This window comes from Falco peregrinus, chromosome 5 (genome assembly GCF_023634155.1).
Source record: "Falco peregrinus isolate bFalPer1 chromosome 5, bFalPer1.pri, whole genome shotgun sequence".
In the NCBI taxonomy this organism is placed as follows: Eukaryota; Metazoa; Chordata; class Aves; order Falconiformes; family Falconidae; genus Falco; species Falco peregrinus.
This window is the reverse complement of record NC_073725.1, coordinates 35,270,284-35,294,659: the sequence shown is the minus strand read 5'-3', so window position 1 is coordinate 35,294,659 and position 24,376 is coordinate 35,270,284. Positions and strand designations below refer to the sequence as shown.

Below are 24,376 nucleotides of genomic sequence, written 5' to 3'. Positions count from 1 at the left end.
CTTCAGCTGCATTTCAGAAGATCTTACTGGATAAACCTCATGCTTTCATTATCCTTCAGAGCAAACCCAAGATACCTGCAGTATCCTGGTATGAACCTGGTAAGACCTGAACAGCTTGTGCAGAACATCTAATAATACCTGTTTCTTGGTATTCTCGCATGGTTCACACTGTGCAAAAACATTAGTCTTAGGGTTCCTCCTACATGGACTACAATGTCAGACACTGCAAGGGCTGATCAGTTTTGTAAGCAGCCTGATTATGCAGACAGTGGCATTTGTAATAGAGGATAAACTACTGATATCTTGGCAGTGCTTTAAACATTTCAAGGCTTTGCCTCCTGAAGTACAATTTAGGCATAAACAAAATCTGCGTGGAATAGCATAGTGCCAGGTTCTTGTGAAGAAGCAAGTAGTGGATCTCCAAACCATCACCCTTTTACAATTACAGTATCTCCAATTATAACATTCACTTGAATCATTAGTACTTGGTGCAAATAATTTCTAGCACAGCAGAATATGAAATTCAGTCACAGCTTGCCTCCTTTCTGAGTATTGGCCACTAAACATATATACTATACTCACTCTGCTTGGGAGCAAGAAGACCATGTTTCAGCCTGGATGCAGATTAAGTGCTGCATAGTACTCCAACTCATCTGTGACGCATTTTGAGAAATGCCATTTTTTGTCTGTACATGCATTTTCCTAGAATAGTACAAAACTCAGCATTCTAAGAATACAAGTGTCCCATGAACTCTCATAAATAAATCACAAAATCTTTATCAAAAAGTGCATGAAAAAGTAATTGCTTTGGCTACTCTATAGAGTTCTACTTGTGGGTTTTTTTGGAAACTTCTGCTCTGTTAAAAATGGTGTGATGTAACACCTATCAAAAAGTAGTATTCCCATATGATCCTTTCTTTACAGTTTGATTTAAATGTAGGGAATTCTATTACTGAATTTATGGGAGAATGATAATATGTTTTGATGTGTGACTGAGCCCATTCTTGTCATTTGAAGGGTATACACAGGCTATCTTTAAGACTTACATTGTGTGATTGCATTAAGTGCATACCTGTAATAAGACTTCTGAGCAGGAATTTCTTCTTTTATTTGAACAACAGAAGCTAGACTGAAGTGAAAATTATGTCAAGGAGAATATCTTGACATTTTTTCTTGTATCTACTAAGACATCAAAAATTTTATTTGAGAACCAGCAGAACATAAGGTTTAATAAATTTAATTTTATTAAATTAGAAGCTTCATAAAGTATTTTAATTTTTTTCTGTGAAATACTGTTTTCATCTTACATAGTACAAGAAATCAGATTAAAGACAACAGAATGTTCTGTTTGTTTACTTGTTTCAGAACATCCTTTGTCCAAAAAAGTTGACTACCGACTTTCCCTAACCCATTTATCTGACTGCCTTACAAGCTTATATATTTTGAGATGTTACTCCATTGATGCTGTCTCTGCCTATCTGTTTTTCCTCTTTGGGTTGCCCTGAAGAAACACCTCCCTCAGGCTGCCATCCCTATTTACAATGACATAAGCAGAACACTAACATTTGTGTGAAAGAGCTGTCTTAAGGAACACATGTAGTACTACTAAAGTGTTCAGGCACCCAATACTCGTCTTTTCTCTATGGAATGCAGAACAGATGTAGATAAAATGAATAAATCTTAAAATTGTTATCTTTTGCAAGCATAATTTCAAATGCTGGAGCTCTGAAAAGCAATAGCCATAACAAAAATATGTCTTATAGGGGATACGTTTCACACAAGCATTCCACAGCAGAATCATTGCTTATTAAAAAAAAAAAAAAAATCCTGTAAGGAGGCCAGTCTAGAGCTGAACTTTTTTTTAAAAAAAATAGTAAAATAAAGTGTGTTTAAAAGAACAATGACTTATTACATGTGGATTCAGTATATTTGTTTGTAGGGTAAAGTGAGCTTTGATTACAACTTGGCCAAACTGAAATGACTCATGATTTAAAATCAGGAAATTCCAGTGCAGTGAGGTTTAAATGAAGTAATCCACACTGCATTTTCTAAAGAAACAGATGAGGACGGTGGGAATTTTTGCTTCCTGTCTCTTCCTCTCTGCTCCTCCATTTAATCTGGGAGGGGAGGAAGCATGATTTTCAAGGTCTTAGTTCTTTTAAATCACCTTGCTGGTATACTGTTTCATGGCCACAGAATCTGGAAGAGAGAGAAGAGTCATTTAAGGGGCAACTGAAGAGACTCTGTACTGTGGATTCCCCGAATCTTTTTTTCTTTAAAGCCACCTTGAGTCACAGAATACAAGTAATAGTAGTGAGAACACAGGTATGGTTTTATTACATGGAACAGTAAAGGATGTAGTGATTTACTAAGGCCAAGGTTACACAGTCATTTTAATTCACCGTAAGTCAAACGTGCTACTGGGAGAGACAGTTTTATCCCATAGCCCTTGGCTACTCGTGTGCCAGCACCAGGTCACCTAAAGCTGTGGAAAAGAGACGAAACAAAAAAAAAATATCTGGCTCAATTCCAGCTTATTGCTAATGCTAATTGCTACAGGATGTGATTGCAAAAAGCAACCAGGAGAAGCAAATGGGAGATGGGCGATGGGGCCGTAACCTCTCAGTGCAGGCCTCACTTATCTGATCGCGTAGCCACAACTGGCTCCATGTTCACGCCTGATCTGCCATGGACTGCTGGTGGGCTGGGCAGTCATGCCTGCTTTTTCCTCTCCCCATGTATTCCTGTCCCGGTGTCCCTGCCCCTGGTTTGCACTGCATCAATTGGTCTTAGAGCCACAGGGCTTCTTGGCAGGGTAGATTTCTGTTAGATCAGAATCTGGCTCACTGTATAGTTGGGTAATGGCAAAATTTGATACAGGTATTGAGAACGGAAGATGGCAGATTTCATGTGAAACTGCACCCTACCATCACAGTGATAGGGAGACATCATTGTGGTCAGACATTCTCATTAAAAATAGAAAAGAGTATAATCACGTCAACATAATTGAAAAGAACTTTTCTATTTTAATTTTTACAGCATTTCCCAAGTTTTACAAATATTTAAAGCAATCTGGAAATTGATTCCATTCTGTGTTTGCAGAGAAAAATCCCAATTGCCTCATGTTTTTGTTTGTGTTTTCTTTCCCTTTCCAGTATAAGTATTGAAGGGACTGCGTTTAATCCAGGGTCTCTTATTTGTCCCCTTCTCCTCATCTGGGAGTGGGAAGAGGAGGGGAATGAAGAAGGGGATACCAGTCCTTTCACAATGAACTAAAAAAGAAAAATAAAGCTTTTGAGACGTTTAAGAGGGCAAAGAAAGGTACAACTTCAACACCAGAATGTTGTTCCTGCTAAATTTTGGGGACTGTAACAAAAAAGATCTTCTCAAAGCTCCTCTATTATTTTCTAAAATTAGGCTATTTTCTGTTGAATAATTTAAACAGGGGGTTTCTGCTGTTTCTCCCTATAATTGTCACAGCTTAATACACGTACTTAATCTGTATAAGCATAAAAATGATCATTGCTATAGGATGATATTTAATGTCCAAATAGCTTCTTGGAAGATGGAGTAGAATCTTGTAGCTAGAAGTCTATTCCATGTTTGGGACTGGTGATGCTCATGTTTCTTGAGGATTTCTGGTGTACGGACCATCAAAATTACAGTAGGTTCCCTCTCCACTCACTGCCACTAAACCCTCCAAAAATGAGTACTGGCAAGCTAGATTTTGAATAATGTAGAAATAAGAATAATAAAAAAAAAGTCAAGTGTTTCTCTTTTTCACATGGAACAGGTCATCACTCTGAATGTTTGGCTCAGCAATATGACAACATGGAAGAAAATCTGCTTATTTTTCAGAAGTCCTGCAGGTGCAGGATTTTATTCCAGTTCTTAAGAAATACTTGAAATTGAGACTGACCTGTAAAATATTAAATTAGCACTATTATTTCTTAAACATGTATACCTTGAAATATTAATTTCACAGCAGCATATAAACCAGAATTACACAGAGACTTCTGAAGGTCCAGCTCTAACAGGGACTGTTCTGGAGGCTCTACCATCACTTAGGAAGGTAAAATCTCTTTCCCTGACCTGCAAAACCAGTTTGCCTCACCACAGCTGTTTTCAGGAACTTGTGCTTCTTGCTTCTTGCCACACAATTGACAGTCGCAGGCCATAAGACTGGCCTTAACTGTAGTCGATTTTCTCCCCAGCCACAGAATGAGATTAGATCTATCAGTTCTTACTGCACTTTCCAGGCAAGGTGCCAATATTTTTGCCATACGCCACCAGCAGGGTACGTTAACAAAGACATGTCTTAGCAATTGCTTTTCTCTTTTAAAAAACAAAGAAGACTGTGTATATATGTCTTGATGAAGTGGAGCTCTAACATAACTGAATGCCTTTTCTTTTGCAATAAATAGGGCCTTATATCAGCTCAAATTCTTAAAATACAGTTTTTCAAGAAAAAAAATGCATAATTCAGCAAAAACAGATTAAAACCAGAGTAGTTTCTATAAAATCTGTGATAAAAGACATCTGTGTCTTTGCTACACGTTGTGCTAATTAGTGAAATAATGAATATTAGAAAAAGAAGCAACTTAATTCTTAAATGTCACAATTACATTTAACAGAGAACATTAAAAGCAGTTATTTCCTTTATTTATTTATTGCTTACTGGTTTTATTATTTCATTATAATTTTTCATACAAATCCAAACCAGGCCAGCTCAGCTTCTTTTGTTTACAGATAATAACTAAATAGAATTTAAAAGGAAGCTATAAAAAACCCTTCAGTAGAATTTATTTTATAGCAATTCACAAAGATTTTTGTCAGTATAGCTGAAGCATCTTTTGTCCTCAGCGAGACCAAAACAAGTTTCTATTGGAAAAGCTTTATGTGAAAAGGGTCATTGGCACTCACATTCAAAGTAATTATTCTTGTAAAATTAATTAACTTTAAAAAAAAAAAAATCCAAGCCCTTAGAATACTTCCCATTAGTAACAGCAGGTCTGTGCTTTTTATGTTCGTTGTGGCAGATGTTCTTTACATCCCAGATTTTTTCAGAACAACAGAATGGTTTGATGGATGAAAGACTGCGTCTGGAAAAAGCGTATCAGTCAGAGTCATTAAAAGCCTGAGCCAGAGCCCACTGAAATCAGTGGGAATCACTGGCTTATGTTCACATTTTTCATATCTTGTTAAAAGAGAGTAAGTCTTGATTATTAAAAAAGAATGGAGTGACATTCTTTACTTATATTGCATGTAATTTCTTTCTCCAACAGTGAGGAAGAGAACGATTCTGTCGGTGGAAGAATCTGTCATTGCACCTATAGATGGCTGGGACAGTGATCCCTGAGGCTTGCAGGCTTGCACAGTGACTACCAGGTGGCAAACCCCCTTGGGAAGTCTGGCAGGCTCCTAAGAAGTGCTGGGAATTGGTAACTGGTTGTGGTGCACCAGTACTACTGACAAAGGGAAGAACATTTAATCACTTAAGGAAGTTAAAGACTAAGGTTTCTGTGACAGTATTTTGTAAAATGTTTCCTGCCCTCTTTGGGATCATGGGAAGAGGTAGAAATGCAGATTTTTTTACTGTCTTGGTCAGATAATATGTGTAGGAAGAATGCACATTCATCATGAATCAATAACAGTTTTAGAATAAAGGGGACACTTTATCTGAAATTCATCTGAATGAGGTGTCAGGGAGCTGCAAAAGGGAGTTGCTCCATAAGGGAAGGTGAACAAGGAGCTGGTGCTGACAGCAGGGCAGAGAGGGCACGGTGCCAAGGCCCAAAGAAAAAGAGCAGAGCAGTTCTGGTGATAGTAACCAGGGTCAGCCAGTGGTTTGATGGCTGCTAGCCAGGTACATAGTGATGAGGCAAGCTTATGGTCAAGCCAGGATGAGGCAAGATCCTGGTAAGAGCAGGCAAGGCAATACAGTGTTGTTCAGGCATGGACCACATGTAAGACCAGAGCTTAAATGCAGCTCCAGAGCTGCAGAACCTGCGCCCCCAGCAAGGCTTCTCCTGGCACTTATTCAAGCAGCTCTTCCTCCAGAGTCTGATCCAAGGTCACAGGGCTGTATCACTTCACTGCTGGTCTTCAGAACTGGCAGCCAAAGTGCCCTAGGAGGGAGAAGGGCCTGTTGGTCCACGTCCCCAACAAAGAGTGACACTGTGTGATTTTAAGTGTGACACTTAAAATCTAGAAAGTCATAGCTGAGCATTTAAACTGGAGACTGTTGAAGAGCTCACAAACACAAGAACACATGGCTCTGAAATGGCAATGCTGCTAAAAAGAAAAACTTGGAAGTTCTGCATCTTCTGGTAAAGGATTGGCCAAAGGATGTAAATACTCAGGTAGGAAATGGGAAACTAAGTGTTATTTAAATAAGTTTCCAAGATGGGAACAAAACAGAGGTACACATGCTTAGAGGCAAATGCTAGAAGTTCAAGAAATGAGATTGCGGAACAGGAATGTCCGCCCTTACTTAAAAAAATGACATAAACATCAGAAACTTGGTTGGAAGAAGACAATCAGTGGTGCAGTGTAGTATCAAGACAGAAAATATACATGAGATGATAGAATAAACCATGCCCAGGGCAAAGACATAGTATACATTCAAGAAATCAGAATCAAATAAAATCAACAAATTAATTACCTCACTGAAATTGTATGGATTGAAATTCCAGGCCTGAGTTGGACAGAGGTAGTACTGGGTCTCTCTTAATAACCATCCAGAAAGGATGACAACACAGACTGCAATGTTCTGAGACAAATCGGGAAGGCAGCAGCTGCACTGTACCACCCTTTAGACTGAATGAACGAGATACTGAGATATAAGCAGACATGAAAATGTTAGATGTTATGAATGACTCTTTCATGGAATAATTAGTGAGCCCACATCCAAATCTACAAACCTTGACTTCGTACTGAATAACTAGCAGGATCTAATAAAAATCTTATTGCTGAACTGCTCTTCTCTAACAGTGACGAAGTACTTTATTCAGCATTCCTACCAAGGTGGCAAATCTCAGAAAACCCACACTACTTCTCTACTTAAAAAGGGACAGATAGAAAAATGAGGATGCTTCTTAACAAGATATCTGAAAGGGATAGTCCAAGGAATTAAATTCCCGTAGGCATGTAAGCTACTGGAGAACACTGTATTGGAATCACAGCATTAGTGCTTATGACCTATGGAAATCACAGAGAAAATATAAAAGGAAGCTGAAATCACTTTCCAGCAAAGTCAAGGCTACTATAAACAGGCATGAATGCTTCAAACTGTATTTAAAACAAAAGTGTCATAAGTTCTAATAGATTAAATGTAAAAATACTATCAATTAGGCAGAATAGAAAAGTTTGAGAATCAACAAGATGCAAGAATCATAATTAGTACTAAGTCATATTCCAAACACAGCAAAAAACACGCCAGCATACACTGAACCAGAAGATGATTTGTATGAAATGTGTACTTAGGGAGATGATTTTTTTCCATTGGTATTTTCTGAAATTTTCTGGAAAAGAAATGAAGTTACTCCCATGCTTTAGTGGTATTCTCTGGGGGAAGAGGGCTCAGCAGACGATCTGTCTGAATTTGAAGTTATTGTGGAAGCAGCTACAGGTAAAATATTAAGAAAAAAAGATGAAATGCTCTGATAAAATACTAGGAAACCACCACTATTAGAAAACACCTGAAAGAACTCAGGTATGAAACAGTTCAACTACTAATCATGTAAACTCTTATTCGACTGGGCAGTAAAGAAGATAGCAGATGACATTCAATCTAAATAAATGCAAAGGAAGTGAAACACAGCATAGATAAATGCAAAGAAATCTGAGGAAAAACAATCCTAGCCTCACAAATAAAATTATAGACTCCTGAGCTGACTATTTCCACTTAGGAACAAGACCTTGGGATTATGATATTTTTATCAAAATGTCAGTTCAGTGCAGTCAATGCTCACTCCACGTCCCAAGAAAAAAAATCATAAAAATTACTAGGAAAGGAATAGAGAACAAACCAGAATTCATTATTGTTCAGATGAAGAAATGCACTATTTGCCTGCATTTGAGTGCTGTCCTTTCATTATAGAAAAGCTATATATAAAGATTGGAAAAGATTCATGGAAGGAAAACAAGAGTCATTGGAGAAACAGAAGTCTATCTCAGTCACACAATCAGAAATGACTGTGTTGGCTGGGATTCTTCAGCCTGGGAAAGAGGTGACTTGGGAGATATAGCAGAAGATGACAGGAGCCAGGTTAAAAACAAGCAAAGCAAGGTTGTTTTCATATATAAGGTAGTAGATCTGTGGCATTCCGCGCCACATAATGTTACAATACAAAATCTGCATGGGTTACAAAGGAGAATAGACAAGCTCTTAGAAGAAAGATTCATCACAGGCTACTAAATGGACAAACCACATCAGGATCAAGAAAGTCCCATAGCTGAAAATAATTGAAGTTGGGAAATCAGTAGACAGTACCATATATACTTGTTCTGTTCCTGCTTTTCTCCGGCTGTCCACTTAGGCTAGATAGACACTTAATTTGAACCAGTACACCTTTGTAGACTAATACTTTCATAATTCTTGATTATTATTAAGTATTTTTATTTTTTATACAGTGGTGCAAATTATATGTACCTTACAAACAAAAAGAACATGGCTTACTTGATGAGCTCACTATCTGAAAGCCACATGATAAAAAATATTAATATCGGTTCTATAGCTTTTATGCCTAGGAGCTTTAAGCATGACTCAAAATTCTGCTATGCATGAAATAAATCATAGCAAAAAATACAATAATGGAAATACTAAGTCTGCCCCAAATGGATTGGAAAGACAAGCACAGAACAAGAAACAGAAACAGACAGCTGTAGCAGGGAAACACAAACTGAAACAATGTAAGAGACAGTATCCATTGGACCGTAACACAGTTTTTGGGAGCGTGGTGGTAGAAGGCTGTTCTGAGGGGAAAAATGAACTGGGTTTGCAGGTATTTACATGGGACACATTTTAAGTATGAAGGATGCTTGGGAAAAAGACCCACAGACTTGGCTGAAAATTGAACAGAGAACAGAGAATGTTGTGTTAAACAAATCTGTATGGCAAATGTCATCTGTAAAGAAATGGCAGATGAAAGAAAGAGTAATCTGTCAAGTGTACTGAAATCAAACCCAAGAAATTTATGACTGATGCAGCAAAGGCATATTCACTGGAGGGATAAAAATGGAAAAAAAAACCAAACCACAAACATGGTACTAGCTGAGAAGAATCATTACAATCGATAAGGCAACACTAGAATGACATTTTTGAAAACCAGAGAAAGGAATATTGATGTAAATGAGAAGGGAAATGATCCCAGACAAGAATTTTAGCTGAATGGGCAGATAGGAAAGCTGCATGTAAGGTATGTTTTGCATTGAATCTTTCAGACAACTTCAGTGCCAGGATCTCCATTGAGGTCTGGGTTGAGGATGGTGTCCTTTGTATGGGCATGAGTGATGGCTGATCTCATAGTGGCTGGGAAGGAGGTAGGCATATAGAGCCAGGGTAAAGGTGGGAAGATCTCTTTTAGCTCTGTCAAGCTTGAGCTGACAAAAATCTACACAATGAGTTTTTTTCCCTAAGTTAGAACAGCTGTTTAAGGGGTTGCAGGACTCTAACTTAACACAGAGTAGGGAAGAGAGGGTATGGAAGGCAGGAGTCTGCTGCCTGTGACGATCTGTTTGAGCACAGATACCTTATGGGGGACTTGACTGCAACAAAAAGACATAGATCCATCTTTCCCAGTCCTTGGGTTTCACACCTGCATCATGTATCAGCAAGTAAAAGAGGGAGTACAGCCCATCTCTACCTAATCCTAAAAGACACACATTGGTTAGCATGACAGTTCACACAGAAATAAAGATACAGGAAGTGCTAATTCTAGTATTTCTTAACCTTTGCAATCTTTATATATATATCTAAATATATATTTTGTGAATTCAGAAAGCTCTTCTGTTGAAGATATATACTGGTTTTACTTTTCCTGGACTCTTCTACAACACATGTACCAGATAATGAAAAATCCTCATAATTAATGGACTGAGGCTGAGCATGGCTCAAGGAGTGCAAGAAATATCTTAGTATCTGATGAGAACATTCCCTGGAAGCATTTGACTGCAGTAGACCTCGTAGCAATCTGCAGTTTGTTATTACAAAGTCTTATTGTTCAGAAACTATTGATACTGAATTTCCTCCTTTTGTAATTTAAAACAGCAAGGACATCTGATTGAGTCTTTTTCTCTTTATACTTTACCATATAATACTAGACAAAAAGCAGAGATCACTGAGAGAGGTGCTTGCTTTAATGGCACAGTTAAAGAGTGAAAGCTGGAACGATTCTCTTTCGAAAGATATTTGAAGAAGTCAGCCTCCCTACTACAGATGGTGATGTTTTGATGGACACAAATAAAAAAAAAAAAGTTTGCTCTGTGGATTCAGACAGGTAGGTCATGGCTTTAACTGTCTGCTCACTGACAGGAAAAAAAACATACAAAGTTTCATACTATTATTTCTCTATTTACAGTTGGTGAGTGACTTAAAAACATACTTAGTCTTGAGTTTATTCCCTTTGTAAGGAAATGTTGTATTATTGTATTTCTTTCTTTGAAAACACTTTCATTAAAATAGGAATATTTTTAAAGTCATTTATGTTAGTGTGACTGTATTCTTTGCTGACTTGCTATTGTGTAACTCCTTCAAAAATGGTCTTTACAGAACCACAACAAAGATTCTTTTTTTCTTAGGGCAGAAGTACAGTCAGAAGATATTATTTTCTCTCTTTCTCCAGCAGCTGAAGAGCAGCATTGAAATGGAGATTCAGACACCTACTCTTGCAACAGGCTGTGCACTGAAGGCTCGATCTGAAGAGAACCACTGGAGTGCTGAGATAATTGACAGACCTGATGTGCTTGACATGACCTGATATACTGAAATATTTCTAGGCATTTTTTTAGGTATTATGTTAGTGATGGAGGTGCCATGACATTTTCATACTAGATGTACTATTTCACCTCTTCATAATTTTGCTCTAAAAATGACCTTTTAAGATAAATTTTTGTATGCATATGAGGGTAGTACTTAAAGGTGCTAAACTGACAACACTTACAACGTATTTAATAGATATAGCAATGTTGGTATTCTGCTCCCAGCAGTATGCCAGTAATACCTCATTTCTTCAACCAAAAAGGCAACTGAACATTTCAACATCCTTGATTATCTGCTGAGATCGGCAAAGACCTTGCAGAAATAAGGGGATCAGACATTCTCTCTGAAGGCTTCTTTCATTTGGAGCATGAATTTTCCCTTCCTTTCTCCCTATTAGAAATAGTCTGACTCTACAAAAGGAGGTTAGCATCTACCTAGGGGGACTTATCTTTTAATAGATGTTTTAATAGCCAGAAACTTCCAAAGAATAATGATCAAAAGATAAACTGGTAGTTCTAGTTAATTTCTATGCTGTATGTTTTATTAACTTTTAATTACTAAATTTGGAGGATTTGTTGGTAAGCCCTGTGTTTGGAATGCCTAGATGTTTAGGGAAACTGAATAAATTTTAGTTACTTCTCAGTTCTTTTCATTTTATTGATGTGTTTTTTCTCTTGAGGAATGAGGGTGAAGTATGCAAGCTGACTACAGAAGATAACAAAGAATGTGTGCATGCTATTTTCAGAAATAAAAGTAATTGTGAATAATCCTTTGGAGAGGGAAAAATACAGAGGAAGAATAAAAAGGAAGATTTGGGACAAGGAAGAGTTAAGACAGAAGGGCTGAGAGGGCTAGAGTCATGGGACAGAGTACAGAGGGAAGGAGAATGGAGTGGCTGGGTGATGTGAGATGCTGCTGAGGAGCAGGGGCAGGCAGCTATTACTTAACTTCTGCTTGATCAACTATTCTTGCCAGAACTGTGTAGGCAGAAACTGGAATGATCCTAGCATTGCAGGCTGCCCCAGAGGGCTGAACTGAGAGCCAGACGGTCCATACATCTGCTTTGACTTTCATGTTTAAAGGAATCCAAAGTTCCTCCACTGCTCTACAGGGTGCTCCCCTCTCCTTGTCTGTGTTATGTGCTGAAAGCCCTCATTCTTCAAAGTTGTCTGCGTCCCTCAGTCTGCTCTTCTACATAAAGCCAAATGTGGGGTCAGTTCTGTTTCCTTTTCTTTCCCCTTACATGTGACACTTGAGTTGTCCTGTCAGTCACTGTGATTTGGACAAGATCAGGGGCTTGTCCATGTGCAGGCAGGGGGTTCCGCAGAACCTGGTGCTGCCCATGTCAGCATGGATCTGCAGAGTCTAAATGAAGGGATCTGAGACCTGCTGCTTGTCCTATTAAGCCTGAAATTCTATGTGAAGAGGAAGTAGGATGGCAATGCCAGTTAAAGGGGGAAAAAAACCCAAACCCTGAAGGAGTGAAAAGCTAAGACATATGCAACTTCTACTGGAACAGGTAAGCCGATCAGTTTTGAAGGAAAGACTAGACTGCACAGACCAACAGCGTATGTAGGTAGGGCTGGCAAAACCAAATTCAGGAAAGGAGTTCATTTACAGTTAAGCTACTGTTTGGTTTAACCCTGGCTGGTAATTAAGCACCATGTAGCTGCTCACTCACTCCCCCCTCACCCAGAGGGATGGGGAGAAGAGATGGAAAGGAATGGAAAACTCAGGGGTTGAGATAAGAACAATTTAGTAATTGAAATAGAATAAAAATGAAAGAACAATAGTAACAGTGATGACAATAAGTTATAATGAAAAGGAGAAGGGAAAGAATAACATCCAGAGGGAAGGGAAGAAAGGAACACGTGGTGCACAACACAACTGCTCACCACCCGCTGACCGATGCCCAGCCAGCCCCTGAGAAATGGATCTGCCCGCCCCGGCCAACCCCTTGGGTATACCAGGCGTGCCGTCCCATGGTATGGAATACCGCTTTGGCTAGTTCGCGTCTGCTGCCCTGGCTGTGTCCCCTCCCAATTCCTTGTGCCCCTCCAGCCTTTTGACAAACAAGGCCTGAGGAACTGAAAAGTCTCACATCAAAACCAAAACACAGCACCGTACTAGCTCCTGAGAAGGTAATTAACTCCATCCCAGCTGAAACCAGGACAGCTACCTATGTAGCCAAAGAACTGGTGGTCAAAACAGGAGGTACCAGTGTGAACACAACTATGGATGTGACAGTGTGCTAAAAAAAAAAAAACCACAAAAAAACCAACTAGGAAATTCAAGCACAGAATGAACATAGAATTCACATTTTTCTTTGGATTTTCAGCCCTTCCAAAACACTTAAAATCTGAAACACAGAAAATTATTATTGAAAGTATTTCAGATCTATAATTACATCATATGCCAATCAGTCATCTCTGTGCTCTATTTAAAAAAAGATGACTAATACACCCATAACATACTACCTCTGCAATACCAAGAGGAGTTTTGGCTATGGGAAGGCTTGTGTGGGTAGCGCAGGCAGCGGTGTGCTAAACATACCACAGGCTCTTATGGACTGTGTAATTGCCAAACTTTATGTTCCCTCCACACTTCATCATTGAACTAGTTTGACCCTACTTGCATTTGTTCATGATTAAACACACATCTTCCAATAACGCTCTTACAATTCTGTTGCAGGCGTTCATGTTTAGCACTGTTCTTGATCCTCAAGCTTTTGAAGCCATACCAGTGTGTGAGAGCACCAATTCTTTAGGATGTTCCCACTCTCCCAATTACAGAAACAAGTTCGGAGAAAAAGCCAATAAACGGATTATTCCCTCAGATTTTTTAAAGTACTTTATAAAGGTTTGCGAGGCTGGGAGGGAACTGGCCGTGCACAGGGGCCGTGGTGGCTCTTGTGATGGAGGCGGCATTGGGACTCTTTGCTAAAGGCAAGGGCCCTGCCGTGCTCTCCCTTGCCATCCACCTCTCCCTGCTGGGTTCTGCCCTTGGCTCCTGGACTCGTGTTGATGTGGTCAAACAAAAATCCCTGGCGTGCCTCCCCCCCGCTCCTCCAAATGAAATGGCTTGCTATTTTTCAAGACTGCAAGAATGAACTTCACAATGCAACGAAGCCCACACGGAACTCGGCGCTCAGAACTGGGGTTAAATAAAGCAGTTTCACACGGCTCCGCTCCCGCACAGGGAACCGCGGCGGTGCCAGACGGGGCGCTCAGCTGGCTCTCCTAACGGAGATCCGGAGCAGGCACCCCTGGGAGGGAACCGGCCTGCGCAAACGCCGCGCATCCCGAGCCCCTGCCCGCGGGAGGGGCCGCTCCGTGCCGCTCCGTGCCGCCGGGGCGGCGGGCGGCGGCGGCGGGGGACGAGCGCTGCCCCCTCCCGGCTTCACCTGGCGCGGCGCAGGCGCGCTCAGGCCGCGCAGGCGCGGCGGGCCCGGCGGCGCAGGCGCAGCAGCGGGACCGGCCGCCGCGGGCGGGCGGGCGCGGGTCTGCATCCGGGTCGCCGCTGTGCCCATTGTCTGGGGAAGGGGCCCGGCGGCTCTTCACCCCAGGGCCCCTGCCCGCCCGCTGCTCACCTGCGCAGGCTTTAGTAAGTGATCCCCGGCGGCGCCTCCCGCCCCTGCCCCGGGGAGACGCCGGGGTGCCCGCGGAGCGCCCCCGCCGCGCTCCCGCCCCCTCCTCAGGGCGGCCGGCCGCGTCGCCGTGCCTCTGGCGGCCCTGGCTGCTCTCTCCCCGCGCCTCTCGCCGCTGGCGCTGATGGGTCACGCCAGGCTGCTGCGTCTGGCGGTGCCGGTGGCTCAGGGGGCCTCAGGCCACCCCTGTGTCCGCCCAGCCCCCCGGGGTTCCCGCCGGTGCCCGTTCCCCGGCACGACGGGAGCAGCGCAGCCCCGCTGTGGGCCCGCCCGCGCCGGTGTGCCGGCCGCCGCTCCCGCCCGCGCCGGCTGCGGGACCCCCGCCACTCGCACCTGCCGGCCGCGCTTCGGGCGCCGTGGCCGAGGCTGCCCCCGCCTGTCACGGCCCTTCTGCCTTTCCTTTTAATTTAAATACCTTCAGCGACGCCGAGTTCTCATTATGCCACAAAGTAACAATACTATGTTTTTTTTCCCTGCAGTGGACCGCAGTTCGAAGAGGAGACAAGTGAAGCCTTTGGCAGCTTCGCTGCTGGAAGCTTTAGATTATGATAGCTCTGATGACAGTGATTTTAAAGTTGGAGATGCTTCAGGTAAATATGCTTCTTCATCTCCTTGGTTAAGAACTACCTCGTTTTTGTTTTATGGTTGCTCATTTAATATCATACGGGAGACAGAATGCTGTAAGTGAACTGTTGGGACTTGGAACCACTTGAAGTTCGTTGACTGGATTGGATAACTTGCAATTCCTATGCTGTGGATAAGAAACAACTGATTAAACAAAACATCCATACAGTATTTCAATTGCAGTTAATTTTTCTTAACAGAATTTTCATGATTTCCAAGTTTTGGCAGCAGCATTTGAATAGCTTCTGTGCTGACTGTCTCAGCTATATTTACTGATTTTTATTTCTTCAAAGAAGAGATAATTTTTGAAATATTCACTGCATTTAGTATTAAAATAACATTCTAAAGCCATTCTGTTTTGAATCAGTCTGGGTAATAGTTTGTTTTGGGCTTAAGAACTTGCCTCTTTCTCAAGGTTAGTTCCACTTGGTGAGTCAGAAGCTTAAGCGGAAAGATAATCTTTTCAGGTTTTTACTGTTTGTTACTGTAGACAAGGTGTCCACTCAGATAGCTATGCATAAAGGTGTTCACATTTCATACTAGAAGGAATTCCTTGCTTCAGACTCTTTTTGTTCTGCAGGCTTTTCTGTGTGTACAGGTTCCTGTATCTGCAGTGAACATCCACAGAAACCAAAAGTAAACAAGATGCCAAAAAAAAAAAAGAATAAATTCAAATATATTGGAAGGAAGGGAAAGAAAGGGCAGGAACGTGTTTGTGAATAAACTGCACATGATGTTCAGTGGCATATGCTCAGGGAAATAAACAAAGAGATGCAAGATGTGTAAGATTTAAGGGAACCATTATGACAGCTCGTCAAATAACTTCACTTTGTTATTCCTGCACTGGGGTTGCTGATCTATGCTTTCATGTGGCTGTATCATGCAAAAATATTCCCAATCTCCATTTAAAGGCTTATTTTTTAACATCTGGCAAACTCCTGCTTATTAATGAACCTAAAAACGCTTAATAATTTCTGCAGTGCCAGTTTTAAGATCAGTCCTAATGCTTTTTGTTTTCTTCCCCGCAAGCCTAGGCATATTTCCCTTGATTTGTCTGCTACAAGCAGGCTGCAGTGACTTGAGAGAGTAAGACTGATGTTATCTTACCGATCTCATGCTAAGATTTTTGGGGGCCTGTTTAATTTACCTTTTAAACCTTGTTTTAGGGTTTTTTGATCCTTTCTTTTGAGTAAGGCCATTGCCTGTTGAAAAGAAAGTTTGCCATAAAAAGTAATGATTTTTAGTTCCCAAAGAAAATCTCCCTATTCTGGAACAGTGGTGTAAGCAGGATTTAAGGTAAAAGGAAAACTGGAAATGGAGTATGGGAGAACGGACACATAAATCAGACCAATATATTATTTGATTAAAAGACAATCAGTAATTAATAAAACATAAGGGATAAAGCTTCCTGACTCAACTATGTCTAAATGGAGAGGATTCACTTGTAATTGATGCCCTTTTTGACTTTTAGGGTATGGTATGTGCATGTGGGGGGTGGTCAGTGTCCAGTCTGACAGTATTTTAATGTCAGTTTCACTTTGAGGAAGTTGGCTGGGTTTTCCCTTAAAAAAACAACATTGAATTGAAACAAGCATATGAGTTAACCCACAAGTTTTTATGAATATGAGATGCAGTAAGAATTTGAGAAGTAAGTACCTTAGGAAAGAGTCGGCATTTCTGAATTTTTGTATTCAGTCTCCTGATGCCTTGGTAAATTTTTTTCATTACATACAAAATGTTTTTATAATTGCTGTTTGGTGTTCATATATCTCATCTTGCACTGTTTTAACGTTTCAGAAGCTGTATCTATCACTTACAGTAGAAATTAATGTTCTGTTTAATAAAATTTAAAATTTGGTGAAAACACTTTGAAATAGCAGCAGAGTTTGGCATTTTACACTTCATTCAAAGATTTTCAGTATGACAGGAGAAAGTTGTGATGGTTTGGAGAACCTGGGGAATAGAAAGTTATTAAACATGTAACCTCTTAAGTTGAAAGAAAAAAGAAACATTTCTTATTTGTATTACAAAGTTCTGTTTCAAATATTCTACAAGTGTTTATTTAACATCTGTGCTGATTTAAAATGAAGCTGTTACAACATAGCCTTGAATTTGGTTGTACCTAGTCCATTTAGATTTGGATGAAAGAAGTGGTAAAACAAAAAAACCTTTTTTTACACACACACATGTATATAAATAAAAATAATTTTGAAGTTTTATATATATATATATATATAAAAATGTGTGTAGATGCACAAACAAACCTACTAGACAAATTCTGGATTGTTGCTAATGGAAAACAGGTTTTCCTTTTTTGCACTGTGGATTCTGCCTTCAAAGCATAATGTTTATTTCTCCAGTACAGGCAGGGCTGTTGCTCTTTTTCTTCTTTCAATGGCTGTAGGGGTCTCTCCACACGCAGCCTGTTGCAAATCAGTGTTTAGTATTTGTTTGAATTCAGAATTTCATTGCATAGTTTGCTTACAAAGGGAAACAGTTGTGACAGAAGGAAGAAGCAGTCTTTCTGCATTGAAAATGACCATAACTTCCACTCATGCACTCAGAAAAATCCTGTAAGTATGGTGATTTCACAGCTCTGCAATGTATATTTGATTCACAAATGCACATATAGGTGTTTAAAAAAACAGAACCAATTTGAAAATTGAAAGTTAAATTTAAAGGACTTTAAATACTGAATTAAAAGAATTCTGAAGTTGTTTACTCTCTGTTGAATATGTTGCATCGATGTGTATGAGCTTCAGGATGTTAACTGATATGTGCTGGTAGGTGATAGTGTGGAGGTCTAGGAGGACTGAGCCTTGAACATTTTAAGCTTTTACGCATGTTCACTGTTCTGTCAGATTTCTGGGAATATGAGATGGAGTGAGGATTTGAGAAGTTGCTATTAAGTACTTTAGGAAGGAGTCGGCATTTCTCAATTTTTGTATTCAGAGTCCTGATGCCTTGGTAAAATTTTCATTACAGAAAACATTTATAACCACCTAACCACCATTTCCAACAGAAAAAAAGAAAATATCCATAGGAGATATGGCCTTTGCTTACAGTGTAGTTAGTTTCTTTTCTTTTGGATTTAGGTCACCAACAGGCAATTACTGCCTTTTCCATTTTAAAGATCTTATCATTCTGACATCTCTTTAGGGAAACTGATTTTAGAACTGTTATAGTCTTTTAAATTTACTTTACGTAAATAGTTTTCAGGCCTGTGGGCTTTTCATTATATAATACTGAATGAAGTAATTTTTTAATGGCTTCTCTGTTTCTGCATAATAGAAAGTATTAATGCCGTATTTTGAAGTACTGTATTTTTCTGGGTTTTATAAACATCTTGAAAATTTGTTCCTTGAGTAAGAATGTCATGTAATCTTTATGTGGGATCAGTCAAAACCCCTGCCCCTTTGGAATCAGAACGTACAAATACAGGTGCTGTAATATACTCAACTGAAATTTTTAAATAATATGTTTCACAGTACCGATCAGTTATTTGAAGTTTTGCTTTTAAGTTAACGAGAGCATACTTTGGGTATTTTGTTGGTGGTTTTTTTTTTCCTTTAATGAGAGCAGCTGGAGGTATACTGATGTCAGAAAACAGTGTAGAATAATTCGCAGCAGGATTCCAAAGCAAGGATTTACCACTTTCTTTTCTCTATTTGGTGGAGTTGGTCAGTTTTGGCAGCTCATATCTGAAATTGAAATGATGCAGAGAAATGTTGTGTGGTCCCTGAACAAGAACGATGTGTGACTTTAAAGACTGGCTTTCTATCTCAGTGTAGCTAAGAAGAGCATAGCTGAATGCGGCCTTGAAGAACTGGGTTCTGTCACTACTGGTGCAAGTCTTGTAGACTCAAATTTTTAGAGACATTTGTAAATGTTTGGGGTTTTGGTGTTGAGTGTGGAGCCTGACTTGCATAACTACTATGTACTGTTACTGCAAATGAGGTCAGTAGGAGCTCTGTTTAAAATACGTAATGATCTATATAAATGCATATATTAGGTATTCTGAAAAAAATGTGACTTGATCTAGAAATAAAAAGTTGCAATTATCTTTCTGTAATTCGTTTTCTCTTAGCACAATGGAGATTCCACTTTTGCTTTCCTGTACAGGATATTGTAATATAAAGGTTTGTGAAGCAGCAAAATACTGTAGTGGTAAACGCTACTGAAATATTGATGAAAAAACTAATACATTTGCTTTTGAGAATAAACTGAAGTGATATGCCGTAGAAGAGCTGTAGGGTGTTTCAATAGACAGCAAAGGTAAGATAAATTATCATAAAGCTAATAATTAGTAAATTATCACATAATTGCACTCTCTTAATTGTTACGATTATTTAAAAACTTGACTTTGCTGCTGTAATGTGTAGTCCCTCAGAGTGGAATTCCCAAGGGCTTTTCCCCATTGAGAAAATGGAAAATACGGGCATTATGTTCTCTTGCGTTATCTTCATCCCAAGTGAGATCTTTTATCTGTACAGATGTCTGCCACTTGAAGTAACACTTTGGAGTGACTGATGAGCATTTTGAACTTGCATTCTCTTTGGAAACACCTGAGTTTTTGGTTCTTCCATGTGTTTACTGACAGGAGTAATGTAACAGAAATCTAGGCTTTCATTCCAGTGTCCGGGCAGGGTGGATTTAGTGATGGGATGACATTATTTTTTGTTGTTTTCCTCTTATTGTGACTCTGTGCCTTGTCTTCACAGTCTCTGTCCCTTACCAGAACCCTTGCTCACCAGTTCAGTGTCATTCTACTTGTTCAGTCAGCCTTGAACAGCATTTTCATGGTCTCCTACTTTACTACTCCTACTTTGTCTTGCATCTCCTCTTTTTTGTGCGTATGTCCATCTCTTGTTATTTCCTGCCACATGGAGAAGATTATTCTGTGCTTTGTTACCTGCAGTGTGGTGGATGGTCTGTTTGCAGCCTGGCTACTTCTGAGAGTCTAGACATGATCAGTGAGGATGGAATGTTTCAAGTGTTCCTTGAGCATATGCTTGTTACAGTGTCTCAGAGACTTAGACTTAGCATGTCCAACCTACATGTTCAGCAGTCTCCCAGATGTCACTTTCTTTGTATAAGATGTGAAGCTCTTACGAGTTTCTTGGAAAAAATATATATTCTAGCTCACTATTCAATAATTTGTATTGGAATCAATTTTTTTGGATTATTTAGGACTGCAGCTTTGCTGAGGGAAGACATGGGATATGGACTACTTCATCCCAAAGAAGTAAAGTTTGGTAACATTAAAAATGAAGAAGGTGAGAAATGTCAAGCAAATTCAAGACATAGGATAGCCAGTTCCATCTGTGTTATCTAACATTGGATATAAGGCAGTTCACAACAACTGAAGTCAAAAGTTGGCAACCTTTAGTTTTGAGTGCTTTTATGGCTTGAATAGACATCTACTGAAACACTGTGTGATATAATTAATGCTAGTGATACCATTATTCACTAATGCAGAAATGAGGAAACGGCTTACTAAACTTCCATTTATGTTTCTCTTCCATCCTTTTTTTTTTGTTAAATTAAACACTTCTGAAACAAGTGTAATCACAGATCAGTGTTCAGTTTCATTTCCTACTCTGCCCAGTCTACATCTGCAGGTAATACAGATTAGATACTTTCTTTCAAAACATGATTTGAGAAGTGAATTTCACTCCTTAGATCAGTAATATTGTAATCTGTATTGGTTTTGTTTTGTATGTTCTTAATCATGTTAACTTTGGATGGTTCCATTTGGTTTTAACTGCCAGCATTACCAGTGTTGAATTTCCACTAGTCTACCGATGTTTAATCTTTATACTTGGCAAAATAGCTTAGAAAGCCAGTGGTGTATATCTAACTGATGTTAGATTCTCTTTGAAGTTATGTTTTAAGTGAAGCATTAAGCCTTCTCAGTTCTTACTTTCAGTATAGTTATGTCAGTCTTAACATAATGGACCTCTGTGGCTTTAGTCTAATAGACAATTGTGATCAGGATTTTGCTGGTTATGTGACTCTGCCTTTAACAATCTAAAAGTTCATATTTTCCATTTATGATCTAGGTTTTCCTGCCTTATTTTTACATTCGGTTATTAATATCAGAAGTTTTAAGCATTTCCTTAAGGTATTTTTGAGTCTTTAGAATTATTTGCAATTTCTAGATCAGATGTACAGGAAGTCCAGCTCCTTTTACACATATGGTGTAGCACATGCGCAAAGGAGTTTTTGTGACTTGAGCTGTTCCTGCAAGGAGATTTATGGGCAGAGGTTGTTGCCAAAAAACACTTTCTGCAACGCTTTCCACTTTCCCTGTCTGTCAGGATGCAGACATGTCTGGGTGAGGGATTGTCTATGGTGTTTAACATGTGTTTTAGGAGACATGCCTGCGTAATTTCATGTTGTCATGTCAAAGACTTTTTTTGTCTGCCTTGTGACTGGGAGAAAGGAGGCTAAGGGATCACTAGACAGGGTGATGGTGATGGAATGGATTTAACCTCCAAAAGAATGAAACTCACTTGTATCCTGTTTTTTGTTACCACCCTCGAAAAGAGGGTACTGTGAAGCATGCTGTGGGCTGGATAACTTGTTACAACGGTTCCTGTAGATTATTATTGAACAATATTATTTAGTAGAAGTAACTTAAGGCATGGTAGTTGTTTTCTGTATTGCATGCTTAGTTTTTCATTTTTTTTACTCCTTTTCAATGTTCCAGAATCCTAGATTGTATTCTTCATATGTAGCTTTGAGCACCTGGGTAAAGGCTTAACCAGATGAGACTCAGTGGAAAAAACCACAGCTTTCTAAAATTATTCCAGATGCTTCTCTTCTGCTATCTAGAGTTCGTTAGGCTTTGTTAGTGGAAGAGGCAAGCCCAAGATTGAGTCTGTGATTCCCTGTAAGTAGGTTATTCTTCAGAGTTCACTTATAAACAAGCAATAAAGCTGCTTTTACAGAGTTACTTGTTAAGCTTAATACTGCATGGACATGGAAGAATCAGGCAGTCTTCTGTGAGTGGGTGGCCATGTACCTGTGTAGCATTTACTGTCTATATACATGAATTCTGTTAGAATTTTTAAAAAAAAATAAAAATCATGAGGTACCATGTTTAAACTTGCTTGTAAAATGGTCCTGAAAAACTCTGGGAGGATTTTTTTTAACTGCTGTAGTGATTTGGGTTTTGAAGTCTTTTGCATAATACATATTATACAAGACTTAGCTGATGTGGAGATTAGTAGTTACTTTTGTTTATCTTTATTACTCTTTTTCTTATCTTAATTCTGGAGCATAATGTTCCATCCTGGAGAATTCCTCTCAGAATTATCCTCTTTGGATTTGACTGCCACCTGCTGTTGTGCTTGGTAAAGCTAAAGATCCAAAGTGTACAGGAATAAATGATGCCTGTCTTACAACTGTTCTCTCATATTTGTTCACAGTGGAACTCTATCTTCTTCACTGTTTGATGGCATATCTGGCCCCATCTTTCATTGAGAGTAGCTTGACTTCTCTCCCATAGGGAATAACAAGATACGGTTGCCAATTTGAAAGAGTAATTTTTTAGAAATTTCTTTCAAGGAGAAAATTGTATACTACAGCCTCTTCCTAACTGAAAGTGCATCTGACAGAACACCACCTGCAAAAATAGCTGTTATCACAGAATAGCTCCTTCTAGAAAAGCACCTATCACAGCGGATGCATTCAGACAGAAGAGCGATATCCCTTACTATAGGTATCTCTGGTGTGTACATGCATGTAGAAAAGAGTACAAAGCATTATGTGCAGGCAGAAGGCAAAGAGAATTTGAAGAAGTGAATTAAACTATGTTTATTTGTCCTCTGCTTTATATTGTTTGCATGGCATAAAGCAGTTAGTATTCTCAGTGCTGTAGTATTGATGTACCATAATCACTGTTGGTAGAGTGGTGCTAAAGGTTAAACTATACACAGACTAAGATTCCCCCCAAAAATGAAGTGCAGACTTAAATTTACAAGAAAACTAAGCATATTTAGAAATGGAACAGCACAGTTAAAGCATCCAAACAAAATGCTGTAATGGAGTTATGGTGGGAAAGTGAAACAAAACGGTATAAGGTAACTTAAAAATCCAGTTAAATTAATTTCAACATGGTAAAACCATATACTTCCTATTTACAGTGAGACAAGTAGTGCACATTGACACTCAGAACCTGTGAAATAAGATACAAAAATGCATTTTGCTTTTAAACATACATATGACATTTAATCTATAATATAAATGCCTAGTGTGAGAGTCTAGCTTTAGGAGTTGTAAAGTGTTTATGAGAGCTGCCAAACATCATAGAATCATAGAATCATTTAGGTTGGAAAAGACCTTTGAGATCAAGTCCAACTGTTAAGCTAGCACTGCCAAGTGTACCATTAAACCGTGTCCGCAAGTGCTATGCTATGTTAAATACGTCCAGGGATGGTGACAGAACTGCTTCCCTGGGTGGCCTGTTCCAATGCCTGACAACCTTTTCAGTGAAGAACGTTTTCCTGATATCCAATCTAAATCTCCCCTGGTGTAACTTGAGGCTGTTTCCTCTTGTCCTGTTGCTTGTTATCTGGGAGAAGAGACTGACCCCTACCTGTCTACAGCCTCCTTTCAGAGCCTTCCATGAGCCTCCTTTTCTCCAGTTCCCACAGCTGCTCCTCATAAGAACTGTTCTCTAGACCCCTCACCAGCTTTGTTACCATTCTTTGGATACACTCCAGCACCTCAGTGTCATGTAGTGAGGCACCCGAAACTGAACAAAGTATTTGAGGTGCAGCCTCACCAGTACCGAATACAGAGGGATGATCACTTCCCTAGTCCTGCTGACCACACTATTTCTGATACCAGCCAGGATGCTACTGACCTTCTTGGCCACCTCAAGCACACTGCTGGCTCATACTCGGCCAACTGTCAACCAATACCTCCAGGTCCTTTTCCACCGAGCAGCTTTCCAGCCACTCTTCCCCAAGCCTGTAGAGTTGCATGGGGTTGTTGTGACCCACCTGACACTTCTCCTTGTTGTACATCATACAGTTGGCTTTGGCCTGTTAATCCAGCCTGTCCAGATCCTCCTATAGAGCTTTCCTACCTTCAAGCAGATCAATGCTCCTGCCCAG

At 39.7% G+C, this 24,376-nt stretch overlaps 1 protein-coding gene across 1 annotated transcript in view; it reads left to right on the top strand.

Moving 5' to 3' along the window:
* The first annotated feature begins 14,435 nt into the window (after nt 1–14,435).
* The window catches only part of PHF14 (PHD finger protein 14), a 174,045-nt gene continuing 164,104 nt past the window's right edge, over nt 14,436–24,376 (top strand). Inside the window, exons 1-2 of the mRNA XM_055803534.1 lie at nt 14,436–14,584; nt 15,107–15,217. Coding sequence (XP_055659509.1) covers nt 14,584; nt 15,107–15,217 — 112 coding nt within the window. The 5' untranslated portion in view covers nt 14,436–14,583. The remainder of the gene's footprint in view (nt 14,585–15,106; nt 15,218–24,376) is intronic.